Source organism: Bombina bombina, chromosome 11, assembly GCF_027579735.1.
Source record: "Bombina bombina isolate aBomBom1 chromosome 11, aBomBom1.pri, whole genome shotgun sequence".
Lineage (NCBI taxonomy): Eukaryota > Metazoa > Chordata > Amphibia > Anura > Bombinatoridae > Bombina > Bombina bombina.
The window spans coordinates 166,587,327-166,614,826 of record NC_069509.1 but is presented as its reverse complement, the minus strand read 5'-3'; the positions used below and the strand labels follow the sequence as shown (position 1 = coordinate 166,614,826).

Sequence of the window (27,500 nt, the reverse complement as noted above, 5' to 3'; positions counted from 1 at the left end):
TGCAGCCATCTAGTACTGCAGACACGTGCACAATCCTCAGCTTACATCACTGCTTTTCAACAAAGGATACAAACAAAACAAAGAACATTTGACAATAGAAGTAAATTGGAAAATTGTTTAAAATTGTATTTTCTATCTGAATCAAATACTATTTTTTGGTTGTATGTCCCTTTAGATGGGCAATTATTTTTGTCTGACAAATTTAAAAATGTATTTTAATGGGGCCGATTAATCATCGGTCTGTCCGACATGAGCCACTCAGTGGATCATGTCCAACAGACATTGAGGAATGCTGAACTGCTTGTGCAATGCCGCCCCCTGCAGATTCGCAGCCAATCAGCCGCTAGCAGGGGGTGTCAATCAACCTGATCGTATAGGGTCGGGCGGATTAATGTCCACAGCCTCAGAGCAGGCGGACCAATTATGAAGCAGCGGCCTTAAAGGGACATTAAACCCAAAAATGTTCTTTCATGATTCAGATTGAAAATACAATTTAAACAACATTCCTATTTACTTCTATTATCTAATTTTCTTCATTCTTTAGATATCTTTTGTTAAAAAAATAGCAATACACATGGGTGAGCCAATCGCATGAAGCATCTATGTGCAGCCACCAATCAGAAGCAACTGAGCCTATCTAGATATGCTTTTCAGGAAAGAATATCAAGAGAATGAAGCAAATTAGATAATAGAAGTAAATTAGAAAGTTGTTTAAAATTGTATTCTCTATCTGAATCATGAAAGAAAAAATTTGGGTTTAATGTCCCTTTAAGACCGCTGCTTCATAACTGCTGTTTCCAGCGAGAAACAGGGGCGTCAAGGTCCATTCGGAGCTTGGTAATTTGGCCCCTATGTTTACACTTTAAACTCTTGCACATGCTCATTAGTAACTGGCGCCTGATTAAATGTGTATATAAAAAGACTGTGCACAATTTGATGATGTAAATAAATTATATAGTCTCTTACAACTATGTGCTCTATCTGAATAATGAATATTTCAGTTTGAATTTTGTCCTTTTAAAAACATTCATAATCAAAAATTGTAAAATCCAATGCTACTAATAGATATAACCATATGTTGCTTAGCTTCAGATTTAATTGGAATCTTAGCTTTCCTTATATTCATTTAATCATTGCTGTTTACTCATACTTCTATATTTAAAGATTTGTAGCAATATTGGGAATTATTTTTCTAATATTTTTTTTTTATGTTTTTTTATTTTTCCAGGCAACAGCACATCAAGTAAGTTTGTTTCCTTGTTCCAGAGATTTTTAAGAGAAATAAAAAATCAGTTTGGCATCTGATGTAAATGTATTTTAAATTAATTATATTATTGGCATAAGGTAAAAAAAAAAAGAAACCAAGAGTAAATAATAAGAAGAATAAACCACAAAGACAATGTAGTATACAACTCTGTAGAGTTGTTTCATTCACTGCATTTGTTTGAAAATGCTAAATAAATGTTCCTTTAAAAACAGTGGGTGAATGCAAAAAACAAACAAACAAAAAAAAAACATTACTCTGAAGGCAGGACAGGATTTTATACAGATGGATAGTTTTCAGATTTACAGTTTTAAACTATTCAATAATCATCCAGCAATTCCCTTGTCAGTTGATCAATTACAGCCAGTAAGTATATAAGCTTTACTTTTGACAAATCTGAACTGTATTATAAAAAAAAATCTTATTGTTTTGTGCAGCTTTTGGTTTGCAGTAGTAACTTTAGATACTACTTTAACTTTATTTAAAAAGACAGTCTAATCCAGAATTTGTATTGCTTAAAAAAAAGATAATCCCTTTATTTACCATATCCCAGTTTTACATAACCAACATTGTTATATTAATACTTTTTACCTCTGTGATTACCTTGTATCTAAAATACAAAGAAACTGCAGCACCTGCCAACTCAGTGTGTCAATAGCCAGGAATGGTTGCATATATAAGGAAGCTGCTCAGTTTATGAGGTGCCTGGACAAAAAAAAAAACAAGTACATCATATACACTATGGCGGTCTGTCAAACACACATAGCACTCACTTTCTGTGGTAAGGAGGAAATGCAGTAGCTGCTGGCTTCGTTTTAAAGGGGTATACAGATGTAGTTATCAGCACTCTACCTCATGTGAATTCATAGAAGTGGGAGAGTACTGTGACAGGTGAAGTTTTTGAACACAAAGCATATTTTAATTGCAGATCCACCTATGCGTTTTATCTCCTTACTTGTAACCTCTGTGAAGTACGTAGGTCTCATCACCGGGAAGAATAAGGGAACATCTGTGTAATATCAAACAGGGTGCACTGTCAACACCCCTTGTACAGCATTTTAAGACCAAGCATAATAAAGAAGTTAGATCCCTAACCTGGTCTATAATTGAGGTGGTAAGGAATAAAACAAGAGGTGGTGACAAGTCCCCTGTCTACTCAACTAAGAGTTTGATCGGATCAATTTTTGGAACTAGTTTTATGTCTCCTTTGAATCAAAGGTTACATATATATGTGTATGCACATAAAGAAAGGTTGTTAAGACAAAGTATAAATTATAAAAATGTAGTTCTATACGGGAATATTTGTGATCACTAGGTGGCAGCAGTGTTTTAACTGTTTAAAGTATTCTTGCAAAACTGCTGCCATATCATGGTCCAGCCAGTGATGGCCAACTTCATAACACACGGGGGCCACAGATTAGTATTTTAGAAGTCTCAAGGGCCATGTATAAATTTATGGCTACACACAAATAATAATATATTTCCTAAAATGTCCAGTGCCATAGAGCCTCATTTAGGTAAAGTAGTAGGGTACCCTCTGTCTGCTGTTCTCCCCTCTAGAGGACTCTTTTGGGTTCTGGCCACTACCAGAATTCGCCAAAGCACACATTTTTAGTTTTGCTTTATTCCTGGGGACACAAAACTATAGCACAGGGGCCACAAAATGTAGTGCAGAGGGCCACATGTGGCCCATGGGCTGGCAGTTGGCCATCCCAGGTCTAGACACTTGCACTCTACTTATCTAGGTATGCTCTTCATTAAAGGATACAAAGAGAATTTAGTAATTTGATAATAGAGTAATAGAAGTAAAGTGTTTTTTCAAAATTGTACGCTCCATCTGAATCATGAAAAAAAAAAGTTTGGGTTTCATGTCACTTTAAAGTTGAGGGAAGGAGTTAAAGGTTAGGTGATGACATTGGTCCCTAGATACATTGTTTTCAGTGTTACATTCATGTAATGAGTCATGGGGTAGATTTTGAGGAAGAGTTTGAGAGATGTTTAGGGTTTAATTTTAGGAATAAAGATAAATATACCCTGTAGCTGATGGAATGGGGTCTTTAACCATTCCCCTGTCTGGAAACCAAGGGGTTAATAACACTGTAAATTTGTTAATGTTCTCTCAAAATTGTGCAGTATTTTAACATAAGTATTCTAATAATCCAGTCAGATGGCTAATTGTATTAAAAATGTATTTTTCTTCAGCTACTGATGACTGCTCATTATGTCACCACAATGCAATTTGTGAAGAACATTTTGGCATTCAGACATGTGTCTGCCAAGATGGATATAATGGAGATGGACTTTCATGTTTTGATATTGATGAATGTGCTTATTCCTGGACAAACAACTGTACTCATATCTGTTTAAATAACGTTGGTTCTTATACCTGTCTTTGTCCAAGTGGGTACAACATAACCTCAGGAAATATTTGTGTAGATATTAATGAATGCTCAAGCCCTGAACTCAACAGTTGTCATCCTGATGCCAAATGCACAAACTACATTGGTTACTATACTTGTGCATGCAAGCCTGGATATTCTGGAGATGGATATTACTGTAAAATGGATTCATGCGCCAGTGGCGTGTGTGGATTTGGGATGGAATGCATTGAGCACAGTGGATCGGCTTATTGTTCTGACCCATGTCTTAATTATACAAGTCTTAATGAGCCCTGGAGGAGCACTGCTAACACAGCTGTATATCCTATACACTGTGACAGTGACAAATATGGGTGGCATCGATTTGAAGGCAGTGGGGGAAGTCGTATTCCAGAAGTCTGTGTTCCTGAAAATAGCTGCGGTACAGCTGCCCCAATGTGGTTAAATGGGGCCCACCCTATGCTCGGAGATGGTATTGTACGTAAAACTTCATGCGCTGCCTGGAGCGGACATTGCTGTAATTGGTCATCAGACATATATATTAAGGCTTGTCCTGGTGGATACCACGTCTACAAATTAAGTGGAACTCCAACCTGCAGCTTGTCATATTGTACAGGTAAAGAATCTTTATTGCAGAATACAGTATTAAAACAATATGTTTAGAAGCCAACGGTTAAAACAGAATTGTTTGTTCATTCAGATCCAGCTACTGCCCAAACGCCTGACTCATGCTTATGTGCCCCAGATGAGGAATGTAGATTGGTTGGTAATATCCATAAATGTTTCTGCAAATATGGTCCTAGCATCACTGGTATGTATTCTAACAAACGCACACAAAAGAAAATGTTTTAAACACTTACTTTGGGTTCCATACCAAGTTATCTGCATATCTATGCATAGTGCTTTGCATGGTTCTTCAAATGTTAAACCATTCCAATCCATGTATCACAAACTTAGCTATAAGGTTGTCTAGGGCACAATAACCCTCCAGTCCCAGTCTGCTTTCCCTGTCTTATTTATTGCATTGGTTGGCACATTACACATATTATTATTATTATTATTATTATTAGTATAATAATAAATAATAATAATACTTTTTAATTCCTCAGTTTAAATTGATTTCCATAACCCTTTGAAATTACTGATAGAGTGTAATAAAAACTCCATTCAAACACATTGTCATCTGCTTTGACCATATATCTTTTGCTTCCATAACAATATAATTAAGGGCTTGATTACAAATGGTGCACTAACTTTTGCACAAGAGCGATATCGGATTTTAAAAAAATATCGTTCGTAATACATATTGAAAGTAAACGCGATTGGGAGAGTGTAATCGCGATTTACGCTCTTCGGGTTTGCATGATTAGCAACCTGTATAAAAGGTAGTGCGTTAAAAGTTGCACTAAACAAAACATAATAACATTTTAAATTACAGTTACTCATATAAACACTATCTGATAAAAAATTATTCATATAAATATAAAAAAAAAGTTTTAAGGACTCAAAGCTAAATGGTATATGACAAGGTGTTTGATTGCAAAGGGTTATAGTGTATATATACATACACGTCTAAATATTTGTATGTATGTATATATATATATATATATATATATATATATATATATATATATATATATATATATATATATGTGTCCAGATGTATTGAAATATTTATGTGTTTTACTGCATATTTACACATTCCAATATTCTTCACTTAAGGGGTAATATATATCTGTATATACCGATACCTGTATATCTATTCCTAAAGATGTATAGGTATATATATATATTTTACATTAAAATTATCACATATATATAGAAATATATATTTAATAATATATGTGAAGAACATAGTAAAGTAAATTATGCGTAACTAGATTCATTCTTCACGATTTAGGTCTAAGGCGATGTAGGTTTCGCACACATGAAGAATTAGTCATCTTAAAGTGTGTTTGTGAAAAATGAAGTATAAAATATAAAAAAATATTATACATACTGTAAAAAATTATATATAACCCATAGAATATGTATATGTGTATATATATATATATATATATATATATATATATATATATATATAATGCGGGCCAGCTGGGGCCAAGCCGGATAGCCTGCACAGCTATTGGCTAAGAGGTGGAAACGTCACCTCAAAGCAAAATAACGTTCTGCCGTGGGCTGTCTGAGGCACTTAGCGCGGCGAACGCTTCAGACAAATAAAGGAACTTTCAGCATGAAATATTTAATACTTCATGACTGAAAGTCCCCTTTCTTTGTTCCACTGGTAAATCCTAGCATTTCACAAACGCTAGGATTTACCATCACTTTAACTTTAAAGTGCTCCAATATCTATAGAGTATGTGTGTACATATGTATTTGTATGTTTATATGTGTATATGTGTCTCTAAATACATATATTCACATATAAACACATAAATACATATGTACATGTACATATTTAGACGTGTATGTATGTATCTCTATGTTAAAGCCCTTTGTCTGCCTTTTTTTCTAACACCTGAGACCTCATATATTTGAGCCCTTATAACTTTTTTATGCAATATTTTCTTTTTATAATTTTTATTAGATAGTGTTATTATGAGTGTAACTGAACTTTTTAATTTATTTTGTATGTGTTTTGTGACACTTTTGTTTTGCAAAACATTAACCAGAGCTCTAAGGATGTGGTAATCAATCTAGCGTAAATCACAAGTGTACTCTCGCATACACATTTACTTTAAACTTGTAATACGAGCACTACAAACCGGCGTGTGCAAACACCCAAAATAAACCCCTTTTCGATTGCGTGTAACAGTTAGAACACCACTCGTAATCTGGCCCAGAATTGGGTTAAAAGAGGCTGCTCCTAGTTGATAACTTACCAAAATAAACTACTTAGTCTATGGTTAAGTGTTTCTCTTTATTTAAATATGTAAATTATCACCCTGGGATATGTCTCCCTAAGGGTTAGAGGGGAACCCTGATTTGGACTCCCTATCCATTGAGCCTAGAGGGATATGATGCACCTCACTGATTAGGTCTAAAGATGAACAAAATGATTTTGTGGGGCTGGGCTGGAACTTCCTCTTAGGAAACTTAGCCTGTTATATTTGTCCGTAAAGTTGTCCTAGAGAACAAGCTACTGAGCCACATATTGTTTTTGGTTGCACACTTTTTTTAAAATATGTAAATTGTCACCATGAAATACAGTATATCTTTCTAAGGGTGCTGGGGAAATCAGATATAGATTTTCTACTTTACAGTATTTGCTTAGAGGAGAATTGTTTGGTGTTTTCGGGCTGGGTTATCATTTTTAGATGAGATCAGACTGATATATACGAAAGGAAAAAATATTCTTTGTGAAAAGTGCAATTACGCTAAAAGAGGCTGCTCCCAGGTGGCAACTTGCCCAAGAAAAAGCTACTGAGCCATTGTTAGTTCCTTGTGGAGTTCTTCTCTTTCTATAAAATTGTGTATTATGACTCTGGGAAATCCAGACGTGGACTCATTTCCCAATCTGCTTGGAAGAATATGGCTTCAACTCACCGATGAGGCCAAAAGAAGACTAGAACGATTCTCTTTGATTGCTATATTCCTTGTTAAAAGGAGGATTGCTTGGTAGTTAAATGCCAGACAATTCTTTTTTGGCCGGTTCAGTCTTATATACTCCAAGAAAGGTCTCCTTTGTGAAAAGCACATTTGGGCTAAAAGATTCAGCTCTCAGGGGTTGACTTGCCAAAGAAAATGTAACCGAGCCATTGCTTGTTTGTGGTTGAGTACTTCTCGTTCTTTAAATATGTAAATTATCACACAGGGAAATATCACCCTATGATTAATGGGGAAAACATCACTGCATGACCACAAGTTTCTTATTTATGGAATTAAATCTTGATTTATGGCATTTTGGGTAACGTTAAGGGGCATAAAAGTGTAAATAACAAAATTTCTCAGTATACATTGAACAAATGGATGTAGCATGATCCCTGCATGCTCACTGGTGGTCTCCACAAGCAGTATTATCATTATTTCCAAATATGCATCAAAGACAAATTATTTTCTTTAGCACATTTTGGATGGTATAAGACATTAGTATAAAATGTAATAAATGTAGTATAAGACATCATTTAATATGTAATAATAAGTCTACCACAAGTGTCACATACAAACTATATCCAACTACCTTGTAAATTATCACAAACTAACAACGATTTCTGAAAACTATGTGTGATTATATGTAGTAATTAGAAAGTTAGTTTCCTGGTAATATGTGGTAGTTTTTGTTGTAACCTACAAGGTTGTCTGTGGTAATTATCAGGACCCTATAGTGCGATATCTCTTAATTATCTTATGCCAACTGTTGTACAGAGGAACCTAATTTGATACAGAAGACAAAGTTAAATTAAATCTGTTGATACTATTTTTTGTTGAAGATCCTAAAGACTTACGACCTACACTTACATGTGGAAAGTCAGAGATTAAAGTTTCATTTCGAGCATGTGAGCTCAGGACACTTGACCTGGACACTGAAAACATCCACCTCATTGACAGACATTGCGTGGGATACCTGGAAAGCAATGGCAGCCTTGTGTCTGTATCATCCCCTCTACAATCAAAAATTTGCGGAAATACTTTAACTGTAAGTATTACTCCAATTATATATAGATATTAACTGCATGTATTGCTCAAATTAGATAGATAGATGATAGATAGATAAATAAATTAGTAGAGATTCTTTGGGTATTGCATGCTTGTTACTTCTTTATTCACATTTGTATAATTTCAGGGATTTACCCCAAAATTTACAATATATAGCAGGACTGCTTTCATTGATAGGGTTTGCCTTTTGTTTCAATTATATATTACTTTATGCTAAGAATGTGTGTGTGATCCTCTGTGGGGTTAGACCTGGGAGAGAGGTGTCCTTGGCAAAGATTCTGTGAATATATCACTATCCGCATTGGCTTTAATCACCATATGATCCAGTGGAAACCTCAATGTGAGACAGTTCTGACAGGAAAATCCATTCTCTTCAGCTCATCACAGAATTTTAAGTACCTACTGCATATTATTACATAATTTAGGTTAATAGCTACAGAGACCATATGGGACCAATGTGTAGAGAATGTAGTTTATCTTTTGACTCTTTAGTAAGAGTAACCTTTTGGTAAATCAACAATAAAATAAATAATTAGCCCTACTCAAAAATTCTAATAGATTCGTCTTCAGGCATATGGTATTAGTATGAATCAATTTAAGAGATCATATAGACATTTTCTAAAATCAAAGCATGTCTCACTCAGTAGCGGCCCTACTCAACAGAGGGCCCTGGTGCAAAATGTATTTGGGCCCCCAAAAGGTATCTCAGAAGTAAACAATAGTAATAATATGCATGCTGCCCTGTATAATGATTTTGCACTAACAAAAGGCTCCTCTGCATTAGGATTGTACACATTCTGCACATATCTATGTTTAGACTGGCTGCTATGGTCCCCTTCAGCACTTGGGCCCTGGTGCAACAGTACCTGCTGCACCAATGGTAGTTCAGCCCCTGGTCACACTCTTAGGGGTTGATTTATTAAGCAGCGGATGCTGCTTCCAAACCCCATAATTTCAGGTCCGCCTGAAACGGAAGTGCTCCTTAACTTCTCCGCCACATTTAAGTGGCGGACTGATATCATCCTGATCTGATACGATCAGGATGATTGACAGCCCCTGCTAGCGGCCAATTAGCCACCAGTGAGAGGCATTGCACAAGCATCTCACCAGAAATGCTTGTGCAATATTAAATGCTGACTGCGTATGCTGTCTGCATTTAGTGAGGTTGAGCGGACATAATTCGCTACAGCAAATCATGTCCGCTCGACCTTTGTTAAATCTACCCCTTAGACTTCTCCCCAGTGTGACCTCTTCACAAACAAAAAAAACAACTAAAGTCAACCCTATGTAATGTACTTACTAGCAAAAGAAAATGTACCAGATACAAGTTGTCAGGGATCCATTTGCCTAATAAAAAACAATGAATTTTCTAAATTGTAATCTTATCAGATCAGATCTAAAGACAGTTTTTTATTTTATTTTATTCTGCAGCATCTAGAGAGCCAGTGTAAGGACTGGCAATTTTATTTTCTTTCATGATTCAGATAGACCAGGAATTTTCAGCAACTTTCTAATTACTCCTATTATCAGTTTTTGTTCGAAAAAGCAGGAATGTAAATTTAGGAGCTGGCCCTTTGTGGTTCAGCACCCTGGGTAGCGCTTGCTGATTAGTGGCAACATTTAGCATGGCCCAGGGCACTGTGAATAAGACTTTAACCCTTTCAAGTTAATTTAAAGGAAACAAATGAATAGTGATGAATTTTGTCAGTGTTTGTTAGTTTTCTTAGTTGCATTCGTATGGATATTCGTTTTGTGAAAATTACGTGAATATCCGTGTTTTCGTCACAAATTCACATTCATAATAAATGAACAAGCCTAATATATATACATTGACATTTAACATTGACAATTAATTTATTCAGTAATCAGTATTGTACAGTAAACAACGTATAATAACATAACTCCTAAAGCATTTATTCTAAAGTTACATTTTTGTTTTATATGCGCTCTACTAACTGTGTTTTTTATTTCCATTTAGAAAAATACCACACATGCCATTTACAAGAACACAATTTATTTACCACCGGACCCTGATCAGGTCATCATGAGGGAAGAGGTCTATGTTCATTATTCCTGCGTGTACCCTCTGGATATGAAACTTTCTCTTCAGACATCTTTGAAGCCAATTCTAAGGTTTATTATATTTTTTAACTCTAAAATGGCCGCTTGCAGTTTAAAATACTTTAATTAATTGCAGAGATTCTGTTTAAATAGTTTTTTTTTCATAACTGATGAAGTTTAGTTTGTAAATATAGTTTACAGATGGGATTTCCAGTTTGCAGTGATCTTTAAAACAGTATAGTATTTATATAAAGACAAACTAGCCATGTGTGGTGAAATGAGAAAGAAAAAATATATAACTGAATATTTAAAGGGACACTAAATTCAAAATTAATTTTTCATGATTCCAAAAGAGATTGCAATTTTAGTAAAAAAAACTTTCCAATTAATTTCCATTATACAATGTATGTAACATTCTTTTTATATGCACACTTTTGGAGGCACCAGCTACTACTGAACATGTGCAAAGTTTCACAGTGTATATGGTTGATGGCTGTCACATGATTCAGGGGGCTGCATGAGCGCGCCTGCAGCCACAAATTTAAGAAACAGAATCTGTTCCTTTAGTTCTCCACCACCTCAGAAGTAGCAAGATAAATCACCCAGCAATTGGTTGCATGAGAGAATGGGGTGACATTGCAGAAGGTAATTCTAGTGCAATGTTAAATTGTGTCACAAAACGCTGCATCACAAGTGATGATTGCACTGACAGACAGGTTCTCTACTTATAACTTGTCCTCCTGCAGTCTTGATACATTTTCCCCTTTATTAGGGCATAAAGCACAAGATGTCCCTACAAAGTGTGCAGTGTTAGTGGGTGCCACTGCAGACTCACATTTCAGTAGAAGGTTTAGAAAAGTATGTAGTCTGAGGGTTGCAATAAAGTTGTAATATTATACTGTAGCTTTTAAATCTAGAGCCACTTACCTTCGGTACACTTTGGGCTCCATGTACTAAGCAGCGTAAGAAGCAGCGGTCATTAAATCACTGCTTCTTACAGTCTACACCATCTCTGAGCTCGCTCTCGGTGTGGTGACTGACAGTCCCTTCTCTCACCTGAGAGGCTCACCTGCGAGTGTAATGATACAAACGGGCAGCGGATCCTGTTCGTCCTCTGCCCTTATGTAGCAAAGGCAAACAGACAACTTCTCGAGTTGAGAAGCTTGTCCGCTTGCATTTTAGTACAGCACTGGTCTTTTTTCTCTAAACTTTCTTGGCTGTCTGTGAAGACAAATCCATTATAAATGTGTTTGCTCAGCAAAGCACCGAGGGACATGTGTGAACGTACAGCAAAGGTCCCTATGTGTGTGCCTTAAGTAGTGTGTCCAGGAATGAATATAGGACCTGTGAGATGTGATTCCTGCACACTCAAGGTTGTACTAACCCTGAGACCACCTGGGGACAGAGAAGTCAAAGGGCAGAAAATTAAGAGGCCCTCCAGAAACTAAGGTGCACATTGAATCTTCTTTCTTTTGGCTACATGATGAAAATAATAAAAAAAATACATGAAACCCAAATATTTTCTTTCATGATTCAGAGAGAGAGCATGCAATTTTAAACAACTTTCCAATTTAGTTCTATTACCTAATTAATTTTGTTCTCTTGGTATCCTTTGTTGGAAAGAATACCTAAGTAGGTTAAAGAGATGCTGATTGGTGGCTGCACATACATGCCTCTTGTTATTGGCTCAGCCATATGCATTGCAGTTTCTTCAACAAAGGATACCAAGGGAATGAAGCTATATAGATAATAGAAATAAATTGGAAAGTTGCTTAAAAATGTATGCTCTATCTGAACTATAAAATAATTTTTTTGGGTTTCATGTCCCTTTAAGGCATTGTATATTGCCCAAACACCTTCATGCCAGTTCACAACTAGTAGGGCCAAACCAATGCAGAGTACAGCACTCCCCTAATGCACTGGGCAGTCTGTATGAAACCAAAGGGAGGAGAAGCTTTGGTCCTGACCACACTGTACATAGGCAAAGCTAAGACCGAAGAGCTTGTTGAGTGGAGTCACCTTTACATGTAAGGATGGAGGGATCTGGCTTTGTCCATTTTTCCAAGTTAATTTCTTTCATTACTAGGATAAACCAAAATAAAAGTAATTAGTGTTTAACCAAAATTTATGAACTAAAAAATTAACAAAACTGAGAAATATCTGAAAGAACTAAAGAAATAAATGAATGAGACAAAGAAGAGTACTTTCCATTTATTTATTCTGATGTACATAGAAATAGTAAATTATAATAAATTAAAATTCTACTTACAAAGATTATTTAAGCATATGGACAATGTTTTAAAGAAAATCCAAACAATGTATTAAAATTTAAAGGGACAGTCAACACCAGCATTTTTGTTGTTTAAAAGGATAGATAATCCCTTTATTACCCATTTCCCAGTTTTGCACAGCCAACATTCTTATATTAATACCTTTTTTACCTCTGTCATTACCTTGCCTCTGCAAACTGCCCCCTCATTTCAGTTCTTTTGACAGACTTGCATTTTAGGCAATCGGTGCTCTCTCCTAGGTAACTTCACGTGCGTGAGCTCAATGTTATCTATATGACACACATGAACTAATGCCATCTAGTGGTGAAAAACTGTCAAAATGCATTTACATAAGAGGCAGCCTTCAAGGTCTAAGAAATTAGCATATGAACCTCCTAGGTTTAGCTTTCAGCTAAGAATACCAAGAGAACAAAGCAAAATTGGTGATAAAAGTAAACTGGAAAGTTGTTTAAAATGACATGCCCTAATTGAATCATGAAAGTTTAACTTGACTGTCCCTTTAAATTAATAGCAATACCTAATAACAAACAGAACGAGCCAATGCACAGTTAACAATACATTCCATAAGTGTAGACCTCTGTTTATATGGGAAATAATAGCAGAATAAAACCAATAAATACTCTCATCATTATATTATTTTCAATCTATATTATAATGTTTTTAATTGACGTATCCACCTGATTGTGACATTTTACATTGTTTACATTGTTTTTAGCTCAGTAGACGTCGATATTGAAGGCACTGGACAATTTAAGGTAATTATGGCTGTTTATAAAGATGGGAACTACACCACACCTTATGAGGAAACAGAGGTCAAACTGTCAACAGAATCCATATTATATGTTGGAGTCTTTCTTGATGGTGGAGACACATCTCATTTTGATTTGGTGATGAAAAATTGCTTTGCAACTCCTACAAGAAATTTTGAGGATCCTGTTAAATATGACATTATCAAAGACAGGTGAGTTCACAATTAATCTGCATACAATGGCTAAAATAAATGTATATTACTTTGTTTTATGATATTATTATGTTTTAATTTTTAATTATATAATAAGGAATTTTATAATTAAAGGAATAGTCTAGTCAGAATTAAATTTTCATGATTCAGATAGAGCAGGTAATTTTAAGCAACCTTCTAATTTACTTCTTTTATTTATTTTTCTTCATTCTCTTGGTATCTTTATTTGAAAAAGCAAGAATTTAAGCATAGGAGCTGGCCCATTTTTGGTTCAGAACCTAGGTAGCACTTTCTGATTGGTGTCTAAATGTAGCCACCAATCAGCAAGCGCTACCCAGGTTCTAAACCAAAAATGGTCCGGCTTCAAAGCTTACATTCAAATAAAGATACCAAGAGAATGAAACAAAATTGATAATAGGAGTAAATTAGAAAGTTGCTTAAAATTGATGCTCTTTCTGAATTATGAAAGCTTAATTTTGACTAGACTATTCCTTTAATATTTATTATTGTAGTTTAATAGAATTATTATCGTATTTGAATTTAAGACGAGTATTTAATTGTCAAAATGTGATTATTACATTTAAGTGGCTGTTCCTGTCTAGATTAACCTACTAATGACTGACGCCCATATTTGTCTAATATATCAGCACACATGAAGCTTACTATAGTTTTGTTCTTAAGTATTAAATATAGCCAATCAATAGATGAAGGGCGTGTGACTTGTACTCACTAACATTAGCTATTAATTTGTTTGGACTTGAAAAGTTGAATTATTTTTTAACACAGTTGATAAAAACTGACTTAGGCGGTGTGAGCTGACTGTGAAAAATGACTTTACAAACAACTTGCCGTTAGAGAATAGCTGACTTGGAGATTTATTTTTCATTGTTAGCTATTTCAAGTCAATATGAAGTCATGGTAGTTTGGTATCTTTGTGGATAGATCATTACTGCTGGACTTGGGGTCTATTTATTCTGTATGTTTAATGTATATGCTAAACATGCTGTGCTGTGTGTTAGGGATGGGCGAATGTGTTTATATTTGAATTCGAATGTTAGAACGAATGTTATTGTAGCTAGTCAATTTACATAATCGAATCTTAATAAGAACGAATATTCTTAAAAATTATATTATCGAATGTTATTTACAGTTTTCAAATGTCACTTTTGAATTCGAATGTGACATTCAAATTCGAATGTCATATTCGAATATTACATTCGAATTTGAATGTCACATTTGGATATTACATTCAAATTCGGATGTCACATTCAAATTCAAATATTACATTTATAAAACAGTTGTAGACTAGAAACACTATTTCAAATTCGAATGTAACATTCAAATTCGAATGTAACATTCAAATTCAAATACTACATTTATAAAACACAGTATTAGACTAGAAATACTATTTTGAATTTGAATATTACATTTATAAAACACAGTTGTAGACTAGAAATACTATTTTGAATTTGAATGAGACATTCAAATTCGAATGTAACATTCAAATTTGAATATTACATTTATAAAACACAGTATTAGACCAGAAATAATATTTCAAATTTGAATGTTACATTTGAATTCTAATGTACCATTCAAATTCAAATATTACATTTATAAAAGACAGTTGTAGACTAGAAATACTATTTTAAAAGTTACATTCGAATTCGAATGTAACATTCAAATTCGAATATTAAATTTATAAAACACAGGATTAGACTAGAAATATTATTTTGAATTCAAATGTTACATTCAAATTCGAATGTCACATTTAAATTTGAACATTACATTTCAAAAGTGAATGTGATATAAAATACATAGCTAAACATTCAATTATTAGAACAAATATTTTTAAATGTTATTGAAAAATTTGAAAACTAAATTCAAAAATAGAATGTTAGAATGTTATATAAACATTCGAAATTCAATTTGAACGAATAAATGTATCAAAATTAATTTTACATTTGTAATTTTTAGAAACATTTGCCCATCCCTACTGTGTGTTTATTAATACAAATATTATTATCTTTCCAGTTGCCCTAATAAACAGGATCCAACTATAAATGTTCCTGCAAACGGCATCTCAAGCCAAGGACAATTCTCTGTGCAGATGTTTAAGTTTGTTGGAGATTATAGCAACGTCTTCCTGCACTGTGAAATTAACCTTTGTGACAATAAGTTACATTCATGTCAACCTGTAAGTACACAACATAAACCTTTAGATGGCAGCACCTGTCCATGGACTAAAAAATAAAAAAAAGTATTGTTAGAAAATCACGCACAAATGCAAAAACTTTTGCTTTATAAGCATAGATTAGTTTATGTTTAGTAGTTTACAAATTCTGTGAAATATGTTTGGCAAATATCCTGGCAGTGTCTGCACTGTCTTTTTAGTTTGAAAGCAGTAGTTGGTTAAAATAATTATTTTTACGTTGATCTTTTTTTTATCTAGAGGCAATGTTAACTGTCATTCAACTTCTTTAAAAAGGCACAGTAAATACCTTGTAATTGTATGATTCTTTTGCAATTTTGAAATAAATTAACATGCTAGTATAGTTTGACTTTGTTTTGAATTAATTAACACTTTGCCTACTCCTTTCTTTTTCTCTTTCTCTCTCTCTCTCTCTCTCTCTCTCTCTCTCATTCTCTCTCTCTCCTTTTCTCTTTCTCTCCTTTTTTCTCTCTCTCCTTTTCTCTCTCTCTTTCGCTCTCTCTTTCTCTCTCTCTTTCTCTCTTTTCTCTTTTTCTCTCTCTTTTTCTTTCTCTTTCTCTTCCTCTTTCTCTCTTTTCTCTTTTTCTCTCTCTCTTTTTCTTTCTCTTTCTCTTCCTCTTTCTCTCTTTTCTCTTTTATTTTATTTTCCAATAATATATATATATATATCTTATAGATTTGCTCTGGATTCAGATCTCGCAGTGATCAGCCCAGCTCTAAAGACGTTGCTGTGACTTTAGGACCATTTATTAAAAAAGGTAACATTTCCATCAGTTTAAAGGGACATTAAACCAAAATGTTTTCTTTCATTATTTGGATAGAGAATACAATTTTAAACAGCATTCCAATTTACTTCTATTATCTAATTTGCTTCATTTGTTAGATATCCTTTAGTGAAGAAATAGCAATGCACATGGATGAGCCAATCATATACAGCATCTATATGCAGTCACCAATCAGCAGCTACTGAGCCTTATTTAGACATGCTTTTCAACAAAGTATATTAAGTGAATGAAGCAAATTAGATAATAGAAATAATTTGGAAAGTTGTTTAAAATTGAATGCTCTTTCTGAATCATGAAAGAAAAAAAATGTTTTTCATGTCCTAATATTTAATTGTGTTGGCATTTACTGAGAGAATACATGCTGCCCTTTCCTTATTTAGTAGCCACATGGTTTTATGAACATTTTCAAGACTTTTTCCCCCCAAAGACGTACAGTAGTCCATATCTTGATACCTGACTCAAACAAATGGATGATATTTCATAGTTCAGTATTGTGTATGAGAATGACCTAGAGATAGTAAAACTAACCACAACATTGCAACTCAAATGAGTTCCACTCTGAAAGATACCAAGAATACAAAAACTTGTATACAATTAAACAAGCTAATATATTTTTATAAACTAACTCCCTGTATAAAATAGTTCACATTAGCATACACACAAAAAACTGAAACAGTTAAACAATAATAATAAATAAATAAATAAAAAACCAAATCCTGCAGCCCATTTTAAACCTTCTATTAAATTAAAGTATTAATTTAAATAATGATGTTTAATGTAATTATGGCATTACTACAATCTGTTCATTTGTATCAATTTATTTTTCAATAAAAAAAATTAAAAATAATGAGGCGTCAATTCTATAAAGTACTTTGCAAGTCTAGAAGTGGTTTTCCATGTCAACATTCACAGGGCAGCCCTCATGGAACTTTATATAAAATGGGGCTGTCCCCGCGAGTGGCGAGATGTCTCCTATAAAATTAATGAGTACTCTCTGTTAGGTAAAAGTTTGCAATGGAGGGCGAATTTGCATGATTTAAAACTTGAATATTTCTCTTAATACAAATCAAATTACACTGTGTTCAGTGCACTGTACCTTAAATTAGCTGTTATTTTCGTATGCATAGGTTTTCCTTTCAGAATAATTTGTGTTTTAAGTATTTTGGTGAAAACTTTTTTTAACTTGCGATAAAAAAGCCAATAAGAATTGTAGTGTGAAAATGTTTAGAGAACTACACAGGGATTTGAGAGTAAATTTCATATATGCCATTGGATGCCCATGTTTAGCACATTTTAAGAAAAAACAATTACGCTTTGTATTCTGTACTTTAAGTACAAATTTCTTGTTTTTGTTTTGCACATCCAGTGTACTTAAACTATAATTTACCTTGTGCACAGTTAATATGATTTATTCACGTGTAATTTACATACAGAGTTTACATTTTTGAGAAAATAAAATTGTGTTGCGATTTGTGATGCCCCTTAACAATACAATGTTTCTCTGCATATTTTGTGTGTGAATGGTTAAATTATTTATTTTGTTTGATTTTTAAATTTCGATTTCTATTGTGCACTTTTGTAATGTATGCATCTCCCATACGAAAATACAGTATATGCTCCTTAGCAAGACACCCTGTTTCAGGGTACAAAGTAGCTTTATAGAATTCCACCAGGGAAATAGAAGGGCTAGCGAGCATTCTTATAGAATCTCTCCAGCCCAGAGAGCTTTTTAGAATCAGGTCCTGAGTCTGCCAAATGGTTTATATTGTCTATGCATTTTGGGCAAGTGATAAAATATGGGTGTCTTTGAATTCACTTTATTTAAAACACATAAATTCCTTTTCTGTTATTTTTTTTCTTTATTGCCCTTAATAATAAGCCATTTAACACATTTTGTATACTAGGATCTACTTTTAATTTACAATAGTTATGTATTGTATTGAGATTTCTAAAGGATTCTGATAGGTAATCTGCTTTTTTGAACCACTGTGACTTGTTTCTATAAACTAATAAAAAAAAGTGATGCAGGAATCAAAACAATTTGAAGGCCAGTATAAATGTACAAATAGAGGATATTTTGTGAAAAACTCTAAATAATTACATTTTGTGCAATTTAAGTTTGGTGGGTCTTTTTAAATATTATTTTGCTAATGGCGAGTAAGATTTGGATATGTGCATACATGTATTGTCAAAATGGTTCAAGCCACCCCTCTGGGAAATCAATTTTTATGTAAAATTTACATGAATTGAATATTTTTATTTATAAGTATTTTAGACCTACTCGTTTTCTGCATAATTACAAGATGGAGAAAAGTCAGAAAAATAATTAATTTTATTTGCTGATTGTTATTGAATTGTAAAAGTAGGGACATAAAATGTGTGAAATATTTACAAACTAATGTCTCCTGTGTTGCTATATACCATGTATGCCATAGTACAATTACACAGAAATGTGTATGATAACACTATATCATAGTGTTAGGATATTTCTGCAAAATAAAGTGATTTTTTAAATAAAATAATTAGGGCTACATTAAAAATGGAGCAATAAATTATTACGCTCCTGCAAACAGCAAATTTGCGCGTTTGCAGGCGCGCAATAATTTACCAGCAATTACAAGCTCGTTATGAGCAAATAGCGCTCCAAATATTAACCAGTGATTAGATATCTGGTTAATTTTCTAAAAGTACCCCAAATGCCCTCAAAATAGAGGGCATTATAGTTTTGTTTTTTTTAAATCTAGCATTTTTTTAAAATAAAAAATAACTGCAATAGGCAGTTTTGGGGCTTTAAAAATGGTGGGTTAAAAATGGCAGTCTATGGGAACTGTGTGTTCTCATAGACCGCAATGTAAATATACATGTATATGACTGTATACATATATATTTAAAAATGCTGCCCATCGCTGCGCTACTTACCCCTTCACTGAGCAACGTTCTGATGTGGTGTCTGATGTTATCAGAAGGAGGATCCCATAGGAGCCTATGGAAGCGTACTCTCATGAGCGTAATGCTTCCTAGCAATGTGGACACGAGCTTGCGTTCAAATTGCGATTTACTTGTAATACCAGCTCCACTAATAATCTAGCCCTTAGTTTGTCGAAAAAACAAGCTATCATTTGTTTTGTTCCTCCCCCATCCAATTTTTTTTAAATGTATGTGTAAATTCAGCAAGTGCAAAAGAACCTAAAAAAAAGTTAAAAGGACACAAAACCCAAATGTTTGTTTCATGATGCAAATAGAGCAGCAATTTTAAGCAACTTTATTATTTACTCCTATTATATATTTTGCATCTAGCCTGCAATCTATTAACAAAATAAATATCATTTCCCTAAAATATTAATTTAGATATTATATTGCTTAAATAGTCTTTAAATATATATATAATAATTATTATTATTTTTTTCTCACAGATGAGAATGAAAGAGATGGTGCTGGTAAGTAACAGTTAATAGCGCTTTATTTTATGAATCAATTATTTGTTGTCTTCATGTAGATCCTTACTGTATGCTTACAAAATAATGTTTCCTATTACAAATTATGGGCATAAGCACTGAAAATATGAATTAGAAAAATTATGCATATCAGACACACAGCAATATAAAGCTAAATAAAGCAAATGTATAGGATTCATCTTATTAACTTTTCATGATTAAGCAATTTTAAAGAAAAACCTATCCAAATTTTTATGAGAACATACTGAGGTTGGCTCACAAGTGTGCGTATCTTTAAAAGGACCATTAATACAGTAGAACTGCATAATCAACATACAGGGGCGTATTAAGGCATAGGCTAACAAGGCCGGTGCCTAGGGCAGCAGATTTTTAAGGGGCAGCAGAATTTTGAGTCCCTAGGGCCACTCTACTGAACTCAGGGCCGGGTGGCTAAATCAACCAATTACTAATGACTTAAATCGCTGGCCCGGCTATTGCAGTGCAGTGTGCACTACAACGTGACCACTGTGAAACAGCATATGCCTTTCTCCCTTCAATACATCTTCATTAGGCATTAAAATACTTAAACGGATTAGTCACTAAATACTTGTACATTTACTGTTTGTCTATCCGTCATACATGCAAAGAATAAGAATTTATTGCTGAATCTATACAACTATGTGACTTAAAACACAACTGAAAATATGTTGTATGCATTTAATAAAGACAAAAAGACAAAAGGGTTAACTGCGCAAAAAAGGGAAACTATTAAACCTGTGGTGATAAAGAGGAAACTCCCAACCTCAATTGATAAAGTGATTTGGAAAGAATAATTATGGACTCTAGAAAGAGACCATAAAATTCAAAACACAGGCGCTAAAGCAGCTTAAAATAGAAAATATATAAAAAATGGTTTGTGAGCATATAGCGCAATCTATATATGCAAATAATGACACCCAGTGCGGATTGAATCAACAAAAGAAGTGTGAACAATAGAAATATATAAAATATATATATTTAATTACATAAGTGAAAAAATAGAATAAAATGATTTGCACACATAAAAGCGCTGATCAGGCGCAATATTGAAGTGTAGTATACATATTAGCAACAATATAATACAAAAAATGAAACAATGTGAAAAGTTTAATCAATTTCCAGTTGAGATTCGATGTGATGATTTTTTCAATTAGCCCAGATTTTGAAGGAGGATTTAGATCTTCAATAAGAGCTGGAACGAGATGAGGAAGACCAATAAAACGACAGAAAAGGCAACAAAATATGGTTTTCACTTCTACTTACACCGGAGATCGGTGGTTGAATCCTATATGTTCCTTTCAGTAGCGTAAGGCTCCAAACCGCAGTGGGCAGCGACAATCAATCCAGCAAAAAATATGCAAACACCTTTGCACAGGTAACTGGAAAACTGCACCTACGGAGGCCGGAGAGAGACAAGAACAGAACAGAACTGTTCTGTTCTTGTCTCTCTCCGGCCTCCGTAGGTGCAGTTTTCCAGTTACCTGTGCAAAGGTGTTTGCATATTTTTTGCTGGATTGATTGTCGCTGCCCACTGCGGTTTGGAGCCTTACGCTACTGAAAGGAACATATAGGATTCAACCACCGATCTCCGGTGTAAGTAGAAGTGAAAACCATATTTTGTTGCCTTTTCTGTCGTTTTATTGGTCTTCCTCATCTCGTTCCAGCTCTTATTGAAGATCTAAATCCTCCTTCAAAATCTGGGCTAATTGAAAAAATCATCACATCGAATCTCAACTGGAAATTGATTAAACTTTTCACATTGTTTCATTTTTTGTATTATATTGTTGCTAATATGTATACTACACTTCAATATTGCGCCTGATCAGCGCTTTTATGTGTGCAAATCATTTTATTCTATTTTTTCACTTATGTAATTAAATATATATATTTTATATATTTCTATTGTTCACACTTCTTTTGTTGATTCAATCCGCACTGGGTGTCATTATTTGCATATATAGATTGCGCTATATGCTCACAAACCATTTTTTATATATTTTCTATTTTAAGCTGCTTTAGCGCCTGTGTTTTGAATTTTATGGTCTCTTTCTAGAGTCCATAATTATTCTTTCCAAATCACTGTATGCATTTAATACATTCAGAAACAATACAAGTATATACTTTATTATTATTATTGTATCATGTGACTAGGATACAATTCCTAAACCTATCATAACTACTGTTGTATTTTTTAAGTACTTTTAAAGGCCAGTTTGTATATTCATTACATATTTATCCAAGCAGATATTTTGCTTAAATAACTGTCAATCACCAAAGAAAATGTTTAAGGTTACACAACTACCTACTGACAAACTATCATACGCATACAGTGAAGGATATTTTTTTCTGATATAAACACTTTAATCATTTGACTTGCAAAATAATGTCTTAATATATATATATATATATATATATATATATATATATATATATATATATATATATATATATATATATATATATATATATATATATAATATGTATATATATGTGTGTGCGTGTGTGACCAGAGTGAATGCAAGCCCTGGTGAACATCTACTTAAAAAGACATTATTTTTTTTATTTTTTACACCCTGCCCCAAAAATATTATGTCTAAAAAAAGGCCTTAAACTTGGGATGGGGTGGGGGGGCAGCAGAATTTTGAGTGCCTAGGGCAGCACAAAACCTAAATACGCCCCTGTCAACATATATACCATAACAAGACAATGCAATAATTTCAAAATGTGCTTCCATTTCCTGCCCCCTGTATCATGTGACAGCCATCAGCCAATGACAAACTTGTGTTTGTTTACACTGTGAACTCTTGCACAAGCTTAGTAGAAGTTGGTGCCTCAGAAAGTGTGCATATAAAAAGACTGCGCACTATTTGATAATCAAAATTAACTGAAACCTTTTTTTTTTAAACTGCTTGCTCAATTTCAATCATGGAAGTTTAATTTTCAATTTAGTGTCCCTTTAAACACTATATGGCAGATGTATGTGTAGCAATGTGTGTGATAATGTTATTAATTGTTGCATACATCCCTGCCATACAGCTCCCAATTAATTATATACAGAGAAAGATGTAAATTTGATAAGAGAATTAAAGTGGAACAATTTTTGTTTTTATTTACACTCACATGGATTTCCACGCCCCTTTAAACTTTTAGTTATTATCCTACTGGTTATAGTCTGTTGTTACTGCACGACTCTCTGCCTGCTGGTCATTTCCTGGGGGGAGAGACTTTAGGATGATGAGTAACAGATGCAAAAATGTAATTGCGTTATACTCCATTTTCTAGTTTTCTCTGGATAAATATTAAAGGGACAGTTTAGTTAAAATTAAACGTTCATGATTCAGACAGGGCATACAATTTTAATGTAATGGTTCATATAGAGTATATGATTTTTAGACACATCAATTTACCTATATTATAAAATCTACTTTTCACTTTTGAGGGTCTATTTAACAAGGGCTGAATGTCCCCTGTTCCCCTTGTTTCCGCGCGAGCCTTCTGGCTCGCTGTAAACAGGAGTTAAGAAGCAACGGTCTTAAGACCGCTGTTCCTAAACTAATATGCCGCCTCAGAGGTGGCGTATAACAATCTGAGAGATCATGTACGAAAGGGCTGATTAACACCCCCTGCTAGCGGACGATTGGCCGCTAATCTGCAGGGGGCGGTATTGCACCAGCAGTTCACAAGAACTGCTGGTGCAATGATAAATGCCGGCGTATGCTGTCGGCATTTATCGATGTGCGTCGGACATGATTCGCTATAGCGGATCATGTCTGTCCGCACATATATAAATAGACCCCTTGGGATCCATTGTTGAAAAGTAAACATGTGCACGGCAAAAAAATTCAGTTTAGCCAAATCTTTCTGACCGAATAATTAAAGGGACATGAAACAAAAAATATATCTTTCATGATTCAGATAGAGAATACAATTTTAAACAACATTCCAATTTACTTCTATGATCTAATTTGCTTCATTCTTTAGATATCTTTTGTTGAAGAAATAGCAATGTACATGGGTGAGCCAATCGCACGAGGCATCTATGTGCAACCACCAATAAGCAGCTACTGAGCCTATTTAGATATGCTTTTCAACAAAGGGATATGAAAAGAATGAAGAAAATTAGCTAATAGAAGTAAATTGGAAAGTTGTTTAAAAGTACATGCTCTTTCTGAATCATGAAAGAAAAAAATTGGATTTTATTGTACCTTTAAAAAATGTAGTTTTCCAAATATTCTGCTGCTGTGCTAGTCAGTATTTGTTTTTGTTTTTTACACTAAATGAAGACTCAATATTCATGGACCATTTATGTTTTTTTTGTTTTCTTTAAAAAAATTAACTGTTCCTTTGCTACAGGTGAAAAAGTTCACCTGTAATGTTACAAACTTACCTCTAGGGTGCTGGAGAGCCGTGCTATTCTGATCTTTCTTCACAGAGCGCTAAAACAAGGCTTAGTCAGGCAGATCCCATGGTCTGTGCTAAAAGACCTTCCCACCCCAGGGTTCTGTGAAGAAGAGTTGGGATTAGCGTTGCTCTCCATTGCCTTCATGTATTTTTAACCCCAAAGGTAATTTAAAGGAAACAAATGAATACTGGCGAATTTAGTCACTATGTATTTATTTTTTAAAAATGTTGTTGGATTTATATGGATTTTATTTTGTAAAACAAAAAAAGAATATTCTTGTTTGGTTAATGAATTTGTATTCGTAACAAAATGAATGAACTTGTCTATTGAAAAGGTAGGCTAAGGAGCACTACTGGGAGCTAGCTGAACACATGCACCTTTTGTCATTTGCTCAACAGATGTATTCACATAGCTCCCAGAAGTGCATTTATGCAACTGCTTAACCCCCTTATTCAAGTAATATTGCAATAATGAAATGCTCTAATACACCACAGGGTTTTCTTTTTTAAATTGTATGTCCCTTTAAGCTAAGTTGGATGACTCTTTATAGACTCCCATATATATATTATAATATAGCATATGCAGATACTTATCAGATGTTGATGATTGTATCAGACAAATAACAAATGTCTTTATATTTTTTCAGGGAAGGCAGTCTGCTTAGATCTGCTGGCAATGTTTGGATTTCTGTTGTCATTCTATTTGTTTGTATGAATTGTCTAGATTTTTCATGGCACGTTTTTACTGTTACGGTACATATCATATGTGCTCAATTGAAATGCTACATATTCTATGTAAGAATCTTTCATTAAAGGGACATAATACGCATGTGCTAAATCAAAGTTGAAACTGATGCAGCATAACTGTAAAAAGCAAAATATCACCTGAGCATCTCTATGTAAAAAAAAGGAAGATATTTTACCTCACAATTTCTTCAGCTCACCAGAGTAAGTGCTGTGTAAAAAGTTATATTTCAGCTGCAGGTAAAAAAATAATGAAGAAATGAACAGCAGCCAATCAGCATCAACAGTGCTGAGGTCATGAACTATTTTACTCATGAGATTTTATAGTAAACTTCATTAAACTGAATAGGGAAATAAGAAGCTCGCTCCCTTGCCTGACCCGGGACAGACATACTGATTTGCTGCTTAAAGTCCTTTGCAATGGGGTTTGAATACTTAGGACATTTTGAGGTAAAATATCTTTCTTTTTTTACATAGAGATGTTCAGGAGATATTTTCTAGTCAGCTTTTTACAGCTATGCTGCATCACTTTCAAGTGTTTCAACATTTGGGTACCATGGCCCTTTAAGAAAAAAAATAAGATTTTATAGAACTGCAGAATCTGTTGGTGCTCTACAAATAACTGATAATAATAAAATGATTCTGCAAATATTCTCTAATAAAACTGGATTATTTGCCATTTTTTTTTAAATTAAATAAATATACATTCCTTAAAAATGCTTGTTGTCTTTTTTGTTTTCTTTTGATTGCATTGAATTTTTTGTGCACATTTTTATTTCTGCATTTGAAGAATTCACCAATTATTTATTGTCTTTCTGTCATTTAACTTTATATACAAATGAAATATCAACCAAATATTGCATCATTCATGAACCCATATCCTAATATTCAAACCTATATTCAATTACTCATCTAAAAACATAAAAGGCACATTAACCAATTACACTTTGTAATTACAAGACATTCATGTTGTGTTGCTAAAGAATAACATATCAGCCAAGTCTAAATATTTTTAAAACAAAATTAACATCCTTTTTTGCAATTGCTTTTCAATAGGCAAACTCCTCCCACTATTTACCTTATTTGGAGTAGCCAATCATTGTTTTAGTCTGCTGACAACAAGGCTAGCCAGAGTTATAATGTTGGTATAAAGTATATTGTTTTGTAATTGTTATTAGTTAAAGCCAATATGTAGCAGGGTTAGCCTTGAGAAGATGACAGGGTGCATTTTAAGTTCTGAGAATTAGATAATACAGAAATTATATGAAAATAGGGCAACAAAAAAATAATTAATAAAAGTATATTACAAAGTTGATTCATTACAGATAAACATTTTATACATAAATTATTTTCTTTAATCATTTAGAAACATAATACAATTTTAAACAACCTTCCAATTTACTTCTATTTTCTAATTTGCTTCATTCTATTGATATCCTTTGTTGAAAAGCATATATAAATAGCATCAGTAGCTGCTGATTGCTGGCTGCACATATATGTCTCGTGTGATTGGCTCACTCAAGTGCATTGCTTTTTCGTCAACAAAGGATATCCAAAGAATAAAGCAAATTAGATAATATAAGTAAATTGGAATGTTTTTTAAAATTGTATTCTCTATCCGAATAATGACAGAAAAAAAATTAAACGAATGTATGACAGCCTTTCATTAATACATTTTTTCCTTATTCTTTTAATTCATGAAGGCTGCCATTTGTTTATTCAGTTGTGTACCGAATGCACAAATTAGGCAATGTACATGTGTAACGTATAAAAGGGATCACTTACATTACATCTTCAATGTAAGTGGCAATTCTGCTTTGAAAATATCGCCATCGTCGCCACCCACTGAGATATATAGTAATACACCTATCAGCAAGACTGCCTTCAAACACTGATTTCAGTCCTTTTTAATATATTTCTCGATCCCGCAACAGATACCTTTTGAATATATCGCCACTTTGTGGATGTTTTAATCATCAGGGCGTCAGTATTATGCTTTGGTAAACAGGCAAATATAAAGAAGCATGTGTGTGTATAGAAAGTGAATAAATAAGGAGGTCTGATTTCTCTGTAAAAACAACATATTTTAATTGGTAGTGGTTTCAAAGAATAAAACCAGCTATTTCATATACAGAAATAAACCCAAACAAACATCTTCTCATATATTTTATGTTCTGTACTTTGTGTATAGCTCAGGAAAGCAGCATTTTACCTAAAAAGAACTGTGATTATATAAACTTCCTATTAGACATACTATTTTTTTTTATTTATTCAATT

The 27,500-nt window shown here is 33.6% G+C and overlaps 1 protein-coding gene across 1 annotated transcript in view; it reads left to right on the top strand.

The window, feature by feature from the left end:
* Positions 1-27,500, top strand: part of LOC128641726 (uromodulin-like) — a 91,102-nt gene that overhangs the window by 62,165 nt on the left and 1,437 nt on the right. Inside the window, exons 8-13 of the mRNA XM_053694251.1 lie at positions 3,467-4,258; positions 4,343-4,453; positions 8,073-8,278; positions 10,277-10,431; positions 13,366-13,611; positions 15,643-15,805. Of these exons, the coding sequence (XP_053550226.1) occupies positions 3,467-4,258; positions 4,343-4,453; positions 8,073-8,278; positions 10,277-10,431; positions 13,366-13,611; positions 15,643-15,805 (1,673 nt within the window). The remainder of the gene's footprint in view (positions 1-3,466; positions 4,259-4,342; positions 4,454-8,072; positions 8,279-10,276; positions 10,432-13,365; positions 13,612-15,642; positions 15,806-27,500) is intronic.